Source organism: Rutilus rutilus (genome assembly GCF_951802725.1).
Source record: "Rutilus rutilus genome assembly, chromosome: 5".
NCBI lineage: Eukaryota > Metazoa > Chordata > Actinopteri > Cypriniformes > Leuciscidae > Rutilus > Rutilus rutilus.
Window position 1 is genome coordinate 1,641,822 of NC_140213.1, and position 14,776 is coordinate 1,656,597.

At 40.5% G+C, this 14,776-nt stretch overlaps 1 protein-coding gene across 3 annotated transcripts in view; it reads left to right on the forward strand.

Moving 5' to 3' along the window:
• shf (Src homology 2 domain containing F) overlaps positions 1-14,776 on the forward strand; it is a 133,844-nt gene that overhangs the window by 106,956 nt on the left and 12,112 nt on the right. For 2 of the 3 annotated variants that reach the window (XM_084409136.1, XM_084409135.1), the window contains 2 exons: positions 14,309-14,456; positions 14,543-14,662. In XM_084409136.1, coding sequence (XP_084265262.1) covers positions 14,309-14,456; positions 14,543-14,662 — 268 coding nt within the window. Of the gene's footprint in view, positions 1-812; positions 957-14,308; positions 14,457-14,542; positions 14,663-14,776 lie in introns of all 3 variants that reach the window. The other variant, XM_084409134.1, reaches the window with a different exon arrangement.

The following is a 14,776-nucleotide window of genomic DNA, read 5'->3' on the forward strand; positions in this document are numbered from 1 at the left end:
GAGCCGTATAATATGGAAATATAATAATTTGAATCCCACAAAGACTTCTGACTTTACTAGGAGTCAGATCTGTTCACCTCACTCTCTGAGCATTTATCAGTGTTTTATTAGTTAACCCTTTAAATCGGTTGTTTTAGAAATGGAACAGTTTATTAAACCTTTAGGCAAACAATAATAATTTTGCATTTGTGTTAAATACTCACATTTAATGGCTTGTGTAGTCTGAAATAGTGAGAATATGAAGGAAAAAAACAGCTCGATTTCATCCAGAGGCCAAAACTGAGCAAAAATATGCATTCTGGTGCAGATGCTGATATTTATATGGACAACAATAAATGAAATTCTGATGTTTGTAAAGTAAATCATTGAACTCTTTATAACAGTACAGCAGATACTGACATAAAATGCATATAAATATCAGTTACTCTATATATTACTCAATATCTGCCAATAATATATCGTAGAAAGATGATATTTAAATGCTTAGTTTTATTATCAAAGCTTTAGTTTTCAAACGTAAAATGCAATGCAATACAATGATGATTAAGAGATGAACAAATAAACCTTCCTCAAAAGCCTGATGATCATATTTGATACTTGATTTTATAGGGTGAAAGTGTGTGTGTGTGTGTGTGTGTGTAGCGGAGACCTGAACACACTGCATTGCTGTTTGTTTCCTTTCCTGTTTCCGTTTCCAAGTCTGTGTCTGTTTTCCCTGCTGACCTGATCCTGCTTCACTGACGCTCCTCTCCTCTTTCTCCTCTTTTCTCCTCTTTTCTCCTCTGTTCCTCTGTTCCTCTGGCTCTCTGCAGTGGAGATTAAGGTGATAAAGGACCTGCCGTGGCCTCCTCCGGTCGGGCAGCTCAACACCAGTCCTCCTGTAATGGAGTTGGTGGAGTCTCCGTCCTCTCCGGGTCTCAGAGATACAGCGAACGCCTGTGACCAGCACACGAACGGTGGGTCCGACCCTCGACCCTTGACCCCCGACCCGCTCATTATCACTGTCCTTCGCGAGACACACACGGAGACGCTGGATTTCTGAGGTTCAGATGTCTCAAGCTTTGTATCTCACATGTGAATGTGACTTTATTTCTTATTTATTTCACTGAAATTTGACTTTATATCTCACAATGTCACTTTAAATTTCACAAAGTGACTTTATTTTACAACCTTGCTTTTGTTTCTTATTTAAAGTGCCCCATTATTCTATTTTAACGTTCCCTAATGTTGTTGTGGAGTCTCCTACAGCAGGTGTACATGCATCAAAGGTCAAAAAACTGTTTCATTTCCTCATAATATACATTTGCACATCACCACATTTTCAGTGATTCTCAAACGACTCGTCAGATGAATCAATCTCTCTAAATCCCGCCTTTCCGTGAGATACTCTGCTCTGATTGGCCAGACGGCTCAGTCTGTTGTGAGTGGTTTACCGCGTACAGCGCGCCTCAAAAACAAAAACGCCCGTTGCCATAACAACGTCAGCTCTGCGTGTCCTGACGCTTCCTACACCGTAAACTAAACACAGTAGCGAACAATGATGTCGATCTTACCATATCACTGCGAGCGCGAGTCCGATGATGAAACACTGGAAGAACTAACGCTAGTTATTCAACCCGAACCTCCATCAGGACGACTCGAGCAGGACTCAGTGTTTCTCAGTGATACGCTACTCAGTTTGAGGAATATTATATGAGATGTTGCAACTGTAATTCCTCACCAAGTGCATGTCCATCAACAAACCCATGATTTTACTTGGACTAATTTATTTACCGAGTATCTTTCTAATTTATTTCGGTGAACACGTGGAAACTGTATCAATAACAGTGCATGTATACAACATACATTAGCCGAGCTCTAGCGTGAATGACTGATGTAACATAAAACAAATCTTGCTCCATGATTAATCTTTCCTCAGAGTAGTGAGAACGACAGACGATCTGCATTAATAGACACAGTTACAGGTAATCGTGGCCCACAGCTGATCAGCAGAAGTGTCCTGACGCTTCAACTAAACACAGTAGCGAACAATGATGTCGATCTTACCATATCAATGCGAGCGCGAGTCCGATGATGAAACACTGGAAGAACTAACGCTAGTTATTCAACCCCATGCATGTCCATCAACAAACCCATGATTTTACTTGGACTAATTTATTTACAGAGTTTTTTTCTAATTTATTTCGGTGAACACGTGGAAACTGTATCAATAACAGTGCATGTATACAATATACATTAACCAAGCTCTAGCGTGAATGACTGATGTGAATGACTGATGTACCATAAAACAAATCTTGCTCCATGATTAATATTTCCTCAGAGTAGTGAGAACGACAGACGATCTGCATTAGTTTGCTAATCCTGCACTGAACTCCGAGATTTGAGAATCAGTCGTCAGTGAAATAAAGGGAACACAGCAAAAGTTTAGGATTATACTGTTGTGATATCGTGGTAAAGATTAACTTTAACCTCTGATTCTCCACATGCTTGTCCTTGTAAAAAAACTGGCTTTAACTTCACATTGTAGAGCACAGCGTCTTCTCGACAAGTTTTCCCTGGTGTCTGCGTGCAATAAGTGGGCGGGCAATATGCTAATGTTTCGTCTTGACGTCACGACGAAACGGCTAATGGCTCGTTTGAAAAACGATTCATTTAATTGACTCAGAGTCGACTCTTACTTTTGAAAGACAATAACTTTATATACAGTGCACTGTCAGATTTAACACCTTGAAGGATGTGTTTATTCTTTTAGAGTTATATTACACACTACATGAAAGGTCATTTTCAAAAATCCATAATAGGGGCCCTTTAAAACTCCCACAATTTATTATTTAAAACAAAAACAACAACAAAAAATATATATATATGTATATAAATGACATTTTGATGGCTTTTCCAATTGTTGCTGAGTACTGGATTGCATTTGTAAAAGCATTTAGCATTTTTTACACTTTTTAGAGCAAAAGTAACCCCAAAATTAGGAGTTCTACAGTCCTAGAAATCAATATGTCAAAATTCACTGATATGTTCAGGCTTCCCATGATCATGAGATCTCTGTCCGCAAAAAAACCCCCATCAAACAACCAAAGACAGTCTCAAAAACACGCTTTGAAATCGCTGGTGTTTCTGACGTCACAAACGACCTTGTAACCAATCAGATCAACGTGTGATCGTCAACCAGTGGATCTCTGAGCTGAGTGAGTGAGTGGAGGCGGGGCTCATTTGCATATTCATAGAACCGCGTATACTAAATGAGGCAAGGGTGTCGCGATACATTCAAGATATTTTAAGGCATGAAGAAGGAAAAAACACTTTAAATATGTCATTTTGGTGATCAAAGATGAGTTTTAAGGGATACAATTATTGACTACAGGGGGACTTTAAGTATTATTTAAATAATAGTATATATACAGTGGTGGCCAAAATTATTAGAACACCTGACAGATCTGAAAATATAGAATTTTTTTGGCCTCCAAACCATTAATTAATTTCATAATGTTCATGAAACATGCAGATGGTTGCTCTGAGCACAACAAATATCAGATGAAGTGAGTCGTACTGTTTTTATCCACTTTTAACGTTTATATACGGCATGTCCACCTTTTGCACCAACTACAGTAGCACAGATATCTGGCGTAGTGTCTATATATTTCCTGAGAACTTCAACACTACTGTTATCCCAGGCCTTCTGCAACTGAAGCCAAACGCTTTCCTTTGAATGTACAAAAGATCTGTCCAGGTTATTCTCCAACTCGCCGCTCATGTTCTCGACGGGGTTGAGGTGTGCACTTTGATGGGCCAGTCCATCATTTCCAATGTTCCTGCAGATTCCTTCGGTCGCCGGTTAGAAGAATGTGGAAAATAACAATTGAAACCTTAAATATGCCAAGTGTTCTAATAATTTTGGCCACCACTATATATATATATATATATATATATGAGCCAGACCGCCAAATAATCCTGTTTATTTGAGTAGATTAAAATATTTGTTTGTGATTTTTTTTTTTTTTTTTTTTACAAATATAAAAATATGAACAGTATATTTGTATTATTATTATTATAGAGTAGTCACTCAGTTACTCTAGATCAGGGGTTCTCAATCCTGGTCCTCGAGGGCCACTTTCCTGCAGAGTTTAGCTCCAACCTTGATCAAACTCACCTGCCTTTAGTTCTCTAGTAAACCTGAAGAGCTTAATTAGCTGGTTCAGGTGTGTTTGATTAGGGTTGGAGCTAAACTCTGCAGGAAAGTGGCCCTCGAGGACCAGGATTGAGAACCCCTGATCTAGATCAAACTTTTTATTCCATTACTCTGAATAATGAAGAGGTTTTCCCTCTGGATGATCACTGCTGTGTTGTGGCGTTCCCGCTCCTGCAAACGTCTGAAGCACATGAAGCACATGAGGCACATACGCTCAGATAAAGTGAATGAACTGCGGTCAGAATCGAGCGTCTTTCTGCCGAAACCGTCCAAATTAAGCATTTGCTTCCAGTGAAGCAGAAAATCACCGACGGCTCGAGTCCAGCTTTCCTGAAACACCTCGCTGGCTTTTATAAACCCAGATCTGACACTCAAAAACAGCCACTTCTGAGACGTTTAGTGCTTCTCTTCACAGTTTACCACCTGTGTGTGTGTGTGTGTGTGTAACCCAATCACCACGTTCCCATTTCATGCGTTCGACTGGGACATGTGGAGAAGCGATTGTTCCTGGAGATTACAGATGTTCCTCAGGAATACGGATCAAACTATCAGATGACTGGAATTCATGTTTCCGTCTCAGACTTCTGGACGGCGTTCGCTCACTCGATCCGCGTGTGTATCGGTGCCACAATAAAGCCAAAAAAATGCTTAAAAGTGGTATTGCGTGTCACTCATGAACTCGCTCCAAATCCAGATTTATGTGTGAGACGGGATGGTTTTCTGGCAGTGGTGTGTGTGTGTGTGTAAGCACGTCAGGTGGCTGTAAGTTAACCAGGATTGATCCGGGTTTTCCTCCAGAGATTAAGCGTAAGATGATCCCGTCACTCCAGTTCCTCTCAGGAATAAACCGGTTAAAGGGTCGTTTCAGGGAGTTCAGTGGGGAACGCTGCTTTCTGGATGTGCCGAAGCTCAGATTCACATCCAGAAACTGTTCAAAACATTTCAAGTGCTGCTTTAAAGATGAACGAAGTCTCTTTTATTGTCAAATCTAAACACGCACAGTCAAAGCAAAGATTATTCAGTGTGTGATATGTTCCACTAGTGTGATCAGGACACTATAGTTCATTAATGTGAGTGAGGAGAGCAGAATAAAGTAAACTGTGACATATTACACCCAGAAGCTCTTCATACAGAGACTACCAGTGACATTTATAACAATCTGGGCCCAAAAATGATTGGGACACTTTGAGCTGATCATGTTTTGCTGAAGTGTGTTTTCTTTAATTGCTAATGCTCTTTTTACACACAGACTGAACACAATGAAGCATTGCTTGGTGATTGGTTGAGCTAAACTGGTATTATCTAATTGTGTAGTTAAATTTAACAGCTGACAGATATTCAACATAATTCATGTGTGAGACAGTCTAACAGAAGGACGGACAAAACCAGTCAAATATCCACTGAGTTCTGCTCATATTTCATCACCGTTCTCTAAATGTCTGGAGTCTTTAAAGCACCAGTTGACCTCACTAATCAACTAGCCACTACTAGTCGACGTTTATTGTTCTGAACTATAGCGTTTGACAAGCTGTCTCATTAATCTGACGAGATTTTAATTTCCGCGTGCTACTCGATGGGCCAGAAATCAAATTTGCATATAAATATCGGCAAACTCTTTTGTTTGCACCAAGAAAAGCAGGAGCCTTTTGTTTTCGGCTCTGAATTAATTGTTGCCGCTTTCCGGTCCTTTCTTTCAGGCTTGAGTCTCTGTAGAATATGAAATAATATAATTAAAATATATCTAGATTTCATTATGCGAGCGTGACTGTGAGGAATAAGCCCGTGGAGATCTGCTTTTCTTCGGCGCTGAACACACACGCCCGGGCTTTAATGAAGGGAGGAACAAAAGACGAGTGTTTAGCGTGTGTGAGCGTTCAGCTGTTATCAAATACATGTTATTTTCCCGCACGGTTTAGCCGAGATCGACCCGTGGAGTGAGGAATATGAACGATGTCTTTATTACGTGGTTCGACGTCTGCCGTTCGTATGCGCTCAGAATGTGAATGTCTATTAATCATGGCGGAAGAACTTCATTACGTCCCGCTGAGCTCTGCACTCCCTGATGGAACGTCCATTAGTCAATTAGCAAATGAGAATTAATTAGCAGCTTTAATTAGCAAATGCGTTCAGAAGAAAGCCCTGGTTGTGTGTTTCAGTGAGGAATGGAGGCGTTTAGTGTCCGTATGCGTCGTCTGTCAGCGTGTGTGTGTGTGTGTGTGTGTGTGTGTGTGTGCTTTCAAGACAACACGGCGTGTTTAATGTTTTTATTCATCAGAACCTTCTCAGAAATGATGTTTTAGGAAACAGGAAATGATGTTATAAACTGGAAAAGGAAATGCTCCAAACCAGCTGTGCCGCACAAACGACTACAAATTATTAATTAATATTTCATATAAAAAAATTTTTTTTATTTATATTTGTTATTAATTGTTATCAATAATGTTCTTAAGTACCACTACTTCTAATAATAATAACTGACCTACACATACACAAATGTTTATTAATAATAATAGTAATAATAAATATAGCTGTTGATGTTCATACTAACATTAATAATAATCATTCATATTATTATTTAAATAATACTTAGTGTGTTTATTACTGACAGGGATCTCATGGTCATGGAAAGCCTGGGAATATCAGGGAATTTTGAAGTTGTGACTGTAAAAGTTATGGTAATGTCTGTGTGTTTGCTCTAAAATATTGAACACAACTCAAACGTCTGAAGAAGTAAAGGAAAAGCCATGGAAAATGATTAGTCAAAAGATGTCGAAACCCAGTTTATATATAAATAATAAATAGATGCAGTTTAAACTTGTGCGATTGTGTATCTGCCGCGATGTGAGAGTCACAGATGATGTTGTTTATCTCACATTGATTTAGATCATCTAATATGACAAACTTTCATACAGAAACACTGATGATTGACAGGTCGCATCTGTCCGCATCATTCCTCCAGTCCTGATCCTTATTCCCAATTAAAGTCAGATGTTTGAGTCTTCTTATCTCTGCACGTCTGCTGTCTGATGACACACGTTCCTTCACTCTCCGTCAAGCTCTGGATCTGATAAATCTGATCGCGTTTACGCTTCTCTTTCTGCAGTCTCTTTACTCCAGCTTCATGGTGGAGACTGTGGTTAGAGGTGACACACTTTAATAAATCAGCTTTAGATCTCATATATTTCTGTTATTTCTGAGTCTGTTTGTCCATATATAATAATACACATACTGTGATTTTATAGCTGCATTTTTGGCCCTTGTCTGCAACATGCCAAAATAAAAGTTTAGCTTAACTTGAAGAAATTGTGACAGATATATTAATTTTAAGTAAAATTATAACACAATTAATAATTAATTTATTAAAACATAATTTTTTAATGAATCTATAAATAATCAAGAAAAAGGAAAAGAAAGGAAGTGTTCAAATTTCATTTGATTTTTAAGATTTGCAGACTTTACAGAACTGATTTAATAGAGGAACATAAATAATTAAAAGAATACCTTATTTAAAGGTGCATTGCGCAAGTCTCTGAGTTTTTGCAGAACTATGCCCTCTTCTGGCGACACGCGAAACTGCAACCAGAGTTGTGCACGCGGTTACATGGAGTTTGCGTTGGGGTTTGGGATGAACTAGAAGCCGGTCTCTTTGAATCCATCTTCTACTTTTGCAAAAGTCGCTTGAGTTGTCTTCGCTGATGCGGATAATGGCGGCGAATACACAAACCTGCCAGACATAGCCAGGTGAGCGTGAACGCGCATGACGTCACGCCCAGTCGATTCCGTCCCGTTTCCCTCTTATTTATTTTACTGTACAGGATTATAGAGGCAATCGCACTGATCATAGAAGGGCTCATTCAGCCCATCAGGCAATTGTTTAAGCATGTATGGGTTAGAAAAACGGGTATTTTTAACATGAAAAGTTGCTTAATGCACCTTTAAGTATTTGACTTATTTTTATACTGTTTAGTAACAATAGATTTTTCTCTTCTTTTTTTCGACAGTAAATAGGCCATTGCATTGCTGCTCATTTGCATAGTCAAATTTCCCTCAACTTTGCATGACTGGACACGCCCCCTCAGCGCTGCCAACACTCACTCTCCAACAGAAAGCTTCCAAAAGATCTTTTTTTTTCTTTTTCTTTTTTTGCAGCGATGCCATAAAATAACCATTTTTGTGACCCCAAAGAACCTCTCAGTGATCAGATCTTAAAGAACCGGTTTAATAATCTAAAGAACCTTTAGTGCAATGAAACATTCCATGGATGATTTAGGGTGGAGAATCTCCAACTTTATTTTTTTTTAAATGTTTAGTCGCTGCTGTGTGTGTGTATGTGTGTGTGTGTCTGTGTGTGTGTATGTGTGTGTCTGTGTGTGTGTATGTGTGTGTGTGTGTGTGTGTGTGTGCGTGCATGCGTGTTTGTGTGTGTGTGCGCGTGTGTGTGCGTGTGCACTTTTGTGTGTGCATTTGTGTGCATGTGTGTATGTGTGTGTGTCTGTGTGTGTGTGTGTGTGTATGTATGTGTGTGTGTGTGTGTGTGTGCGTGCGTGCGTGTTTGTGTGTGTGTGCATGTGTGTGTGTGAACGCCTCCCTTAAACAGCTGCCAGTCACTCTCTCCACACACAGTAACAGCTCTTAGTTTTCTGTGACAAGTGTGTGTGTGTGTGTGTGTGCGTGCATGCGTGTTTGTGTGTGTGTGCGCGTGTGTTTGCGTGTGTGTGCGTGTGCACTTTTGTGTGTGTGCATTTGTGTGCATGTGTGTATGTATGTGTGTGTGTCTGTGTGTGTGTGTGTGTGTGTGTGTGTGTGTGTGTGTGTGTGTGTGTGTGTGTATGTATGTGTGTGTGTGTGTGTGTGCGTGTTTGTGTGTGTGTGCATGTGTGTGTGTGAACGCCTTCCTTAAACAGCTGCCAGTCACTCTCTCCACACACAGTAACAGCTCTTGGTTTTCTCTGACGTGTGTGTGTGTGTGTGTGCACTTTTGTGCATTTGTGTGCGTGTGTGTGTACGTGTGTGTGTGTGTGTGTCAAGTGCACTTTTGTGCATTTGTGTGCGTGTGTGTGTGTGTGTGTGTGTGTGTGAACACCCCCCTTAAACAGCTGCCAGTCACTCTCTCCACACACAGTAACAGCTCTTAGTTTTCTCTGACGTGTGTGTGAGTGTGTGTGTGTGTGTGTGTGTGTGTGTGCGCGTGTGTGTGTGCGTGTGCACTTTTGTGCATTTGTGTGCATGTGTGTGTGTGTGTGTGTGTGTGAACGCCTCCCTTAAACAGCTGCCAGTCACTCTCTCCACACACAGTAACAGCTCTTAGTTTTCTCTGACGTGTGTGTGAGTGTGTGTGTGTGTGTGTGCGCGTGTGTGTGTGTGTGTGTGTGTGTGTGTGTGTGTGTGCATGCGTGCGTGTGTTTGTGTGTGTGTGTGTGTGTGTGTGCGTGTGTGTGTGTGTGTGTGTGTGTGTGTGTGTGTGTGTGAACGCCTCCTTTAAACAGCTGCCAGTCACTCTCTCCACACACAGTAACAGCTCTTAGTTTTCTCTGACGTGTGTGTGTGTGTGTGTGTGTGTGTGTGTGTGTGTGTTTTTCGCTGTAAGTGATTCTGAAGGAGAGTGATAGGCCACGTAAGAGATGAACGGTTATAAACGGAGAGATTGACCTCTGACCTCATCGCAGGTAAACCGTTCCACCGGGCTTGAATGTTTAGTCTATTAGACATGAAAAGGTCAAAGAAGTACGAGTCCTCCTGCCTGAAGCGCAGCGCTGATGTCACGCTCACGACTGAGTGCTGATTGGGCGTGCCGTTGTCAAGGTTACGGTCATGTTCTGTGCTTCATGAGTGTGATTAGAGCTGCTTTTGAGGGCCACACAGGGGTCACATTATGATCTTTTTGTCATCTCTCTCACACACACACACTCATCTCAGTTCCTGAAGTGTGTTCAGATTGTGATTTGACAGCTATGATCGGGTTGAGTATATTTGCATGGCAGGTTTCCATGGTAACAGAGCATTTCTCCACCGACGTACACTTTATGCCAAACAGTAAACAAAAATTATGATATTCCATCTCTCACTCATGCAATATGCAAACACACACACACACACACACACACTCTCTCTCTCTCTCTCTCTCTCTCTCTCTCTCTCTCTCTCTCTCACACACACACACTCTCTCTCTCTCTCTCTCACACACACTCATAAAAACACACACACACACTCTCTCTCTCTCTCTCTCTCTCACACACACTCTCACAAACACACACACACACACACACTTTCTCTCTCACACTCTCTCACACACACACAGGTCTGCTTCAGTATTATCCCTGCTAATATTCAAGCTGCAACTTTTTTACTTTGAATATTTATAATACTCATTGTTAATACTGGCATTACAGGTACCATGTTACTGATTTTTTACTGAGCGTGTGTGTGTGTGTGTGTGTGTGTGTGTGTGTGTGTGAGAGAGAGAAAGAGAGTGTGTCTGTGTGTGTGGTAAATCTGGTCACAGACGCTCGAGGCCACAGATCCATCAGAAACATGAGCTCTCTCACTACAGCTACATCCTGTGACCTCTGTGACCTCTATGACCCCTGTGACCTCTGTGACCCGCATGCAGAGCAGCAGCATCTCATGTGGGGATTGATGTCCTTTACTGGGCATATATATAATTGTGTGTGTGTGTGTGTGTGTGTGTGTGTGTGTGTGTGTGTGTGTGTGTGTGAGTGTGTGAGTGTATCTCTACTCAATAATTAAATGACAATAATTTCTAGATATTCATATCTAAAGCAACTATCGTACAGTCAGCCGGATACTATCACAAAATTAAATGACATGATGATCAGATCATTTTTTATAATAAAATAATTTTTTTAAATCAAATAATAAAAATATAAAAAAATATATCTTTTTAATTTAAATAATTTGTATTTCTTATAATTGCTAGTTTTTACAAAGGTATTTATATATTTAATATTTATTTCACTACTCAGCACTGATATCTCATGCACATGATGTATTAATAAGGCGGATATGGTTATGGACCCAAATGATAACAAGTGCAGTAAAACATCGGCTCTTCCTCTCTCATTCTCTTCCCTTCTTGTGTGTGTGTGTGTGTGTGTGTGTGTGTGTGTGTGTGTGTGTGTGTGTGTGTGTGTGTGTGAACGCCTCCCTTAAACAGCTGCCAGTCACTCTCTCCACACACAGTAACAGCTCTTAGTTTTCTCTGACAAGTGTGTGTGTGTGTGTGTGTGTGTGTGTGTGTGTGTGTGTGTGTGTGTGTGTGTGTGTGTGTGTTGTGTTTGCTCAGTGTGTGATCCTCGTACCCGTGCTCAGGTGAGATGCTTTATGAAGTGTGTGTCTCGTCTGAAGCTCCTCTCATTACATGGAGGATGAGCTTCGATCCCTCAGGCTCACACACACACACACACACACACACACACACACACACACACACACACACACACACACACACGTTGAGTTACAGTCGAGAGGGACTTTCTGCTCAATAAAACTCAAAGCTCATGGATTGCTGATCTTACAAGGTCATGCTGGGAATTTCCTTCAAAAACTGTTTCTGGAGAGCGGTGTCATGCTAGAGGAGTTACAGGACACTTGTGGATTTTAGTTCAACATTTAAATCACTGCACATACAGACACCGTTAAAAAAGGAAATAAGAAATTGAATATATGTTGTCAGATTTGTGAGATAAAAAGGTGAATTTTTTATTTATTTATTCCATGGTGGAAACAAGTTTTCATATAAAGTAGCTTACATGCGGAGTACTGTGGACACAGTCAGTGGTGTAATAGAGCACAAGACTCGGTTCCGGAAGAAAAACTACATTCGTTTTCTCCATAGGGAAATAGATTTTTAACGAAAACGTATAAACCTTTGCAGACAGACCTACTGTGAGCGATGAGGTTGTTACTTGATATTGAACTACATGATTTCAACTTTTTTTTTTTATATATATTCATATTTAACAGTGGAATAAGCGGTGAAAAACTACATTACCCATGATGCTGTGCAGAAAATCCACCAATCAGAGAGTCAAAACAAGCAAAACGTGCCAATATTGTTCTTTAGCTCCGCCCACTCCCATGAAGCACTGCGAATGATCGACGCTCACATAATACAGTCCCCCTTTAGTCAATGATTGTATCCCTTAAAACTCATATTTGATCACCAAAGATGATCCTTTTTTTCTTTCATGCTTAAAATATCTTGAATATATCTCGACACGCCTCATTCAAGATGAATGTCACACGAGACACAGCCATCTTCTAACCATAGACATACTGGGAACTATATACATCTGATTTACTCCAACTCTGAGCGAACTCTCTGCTTCAAATCCCTCCGCAGAAGTAGCAGTGCTTCGCCTTCTGAGAATATAGTTCCCAGTGTGTGTACGGTTAGAAGATGGTTGTGTCTCATGTGACCTTGTTATCTGCACACACTGTGACTACACACATTACCACATGTAAATAGGAAAATGTTGGCGTTATTTTGTCACTTATTGGGAGCAGTATGCTAGCTGGAGCCATTTACCTCCAGTGTTTGTGCTAAGCTAGGCTAGCGGTGTGCGTCAGAGTTACGGCACGGAGATGAGAAGGGTGTGTGTGGACTCATCTAACTCTGGGGGATACGGGGAATAAGATAAAGTCCCAAAAAGTCGGCGTGCTCCTTTAAATAAGCAACATTTATAAATGAATAGTTTCATATTTCTCGATCGTTACGCTGTTCGCAATGCTTCATGGGATTGTAGTCATTTCCTGCACTAAAGCCATTAAGTCTGTGTATTTTTGTCTGATTTTTGCTTCAAATCAAGTTTTTGTTATGATGCTCCTGATGGTTGGTTTGGTTCATGACTTATAACACTTAACTCTAGACTTTTCCTGTTAATCCGGTAACACTTTACAATAAGGTTCATTAGTTAACATGAACTAAGAATGAACAATACTTCTACAGCATTTATTAATCTTAGTTAATATTAATTTCAACATTTATAAATGCATTATTAAAATCAATACATTATTTGTTAACATTAGTTAATGCACTGTGAACTAACATAAACAATGAACAGCTGTATATTTATTAAAGGGGTGATTGATTATGATGTGACTTTTCTAGCTTTAGTTAGTGTGTAATGTTGCTGTTTGAGCATAAACAACATCTGCAAAGTTACAACTCAAAGTTCAAAGCAAAGGGAGAGATTTGCTTTTAAAGAAATCGTTTTTTAAGGACTACAACAAACAGCTGGTAGAGACTACACCACATTCCTCCCGGGTTAGTGACATCACCAACCCTAAAAATTACATAAACCCCGCCCCCTGAACACGCAGTCCATGTTGAGAAGAGGAAGAGTTGTTGTAGTCGAGCACATTTGTGAGTCAGCTCAAACTGTAGCATCCGTCTTTTCACATGCAATAGAAAGTCACTCTGTGTGCGTCTCACAACAGTTCCTATACGAGCGATTTATAGATTATCATGACAGAATATGCTAATTGAAGATAGTTAACTCCACATCAGCAACATAAATTCGTCAACTAACCATTCAGAGACGTCCTGTTGCATTCTGCGTGTTGTCACTTCTTCTAGAGTCTCTCCATCTTTGTCTGACTCTGTTTTAACATAAAAGGCAGAACAGTTTCTGTCATTTTAGTGTGTGTCGTGAGGTAATCAGAGCTGCTAACACACAAGCTCTCGTAGCTCCGCCCCCTGTGCCGGGAGCAGCGGCTCATTTGCATTTAAAGGAACAGACACAAAACGGTGTGTTTTTACTCACCCTCAAAAAGTGACAATTTTAACATGATATATAAAAATATCTGTGGGGTATTTTGAGCTAAAACTTCACACACACACTCTGGGGACATCAGAGATTAATTTGACATCTTGTGAAAAGGGCATTATACCACCCCTTTAACAAATATTAATAAATACAGTAACAAATGTATTGCTCATTGTTAGTTCATGTTAGTTAATACATTAACCAATGTTTACTAATGAACCTTATTGTAAAGTGTTACCAAAAATCTTTATATGAGAAATAAATGAAAAAATACTATAATACTATTGCACTGTATTATAATATCTGTGTTCTGCTGTTACAGTGCAGTTTGACGGCGTGGAGAAGTCTCGGATGTCTCCCAGTAAAGACCTGAAGTGCCGTCCGCTCCAGCGCCAGGCCAGTAAGATGAGCTCTGTGGACCCGGGCCTGGGCGAGCGCATCGACCCCGAGCTGCCGCTCGAGAGCCAGATGTGAGGATGGCAGGAATATCACGGTTATGAGTTTATGAGTGTATGAGTGTGATGATGTGTCTCTCACACACACGTCTCGTTCACAGCTGGTTTCACGGAGCGATCAGCCGGACCGACGCCGAGTCTCTGCTCAGGCTGTGTAAAGAGGCCAGTTACCTGGTGAGGAACAGCGAGACCAGTAAGAACGACTTCTCCCTCTCGCTCAAGTAAGAGACACACACACACACACACTCTAACATACACACAGCGAGACCAGTAAGAACGACTTCTCCCTCTCGCTCAAGTAAGAGACACACACACACACACACACACACACACAG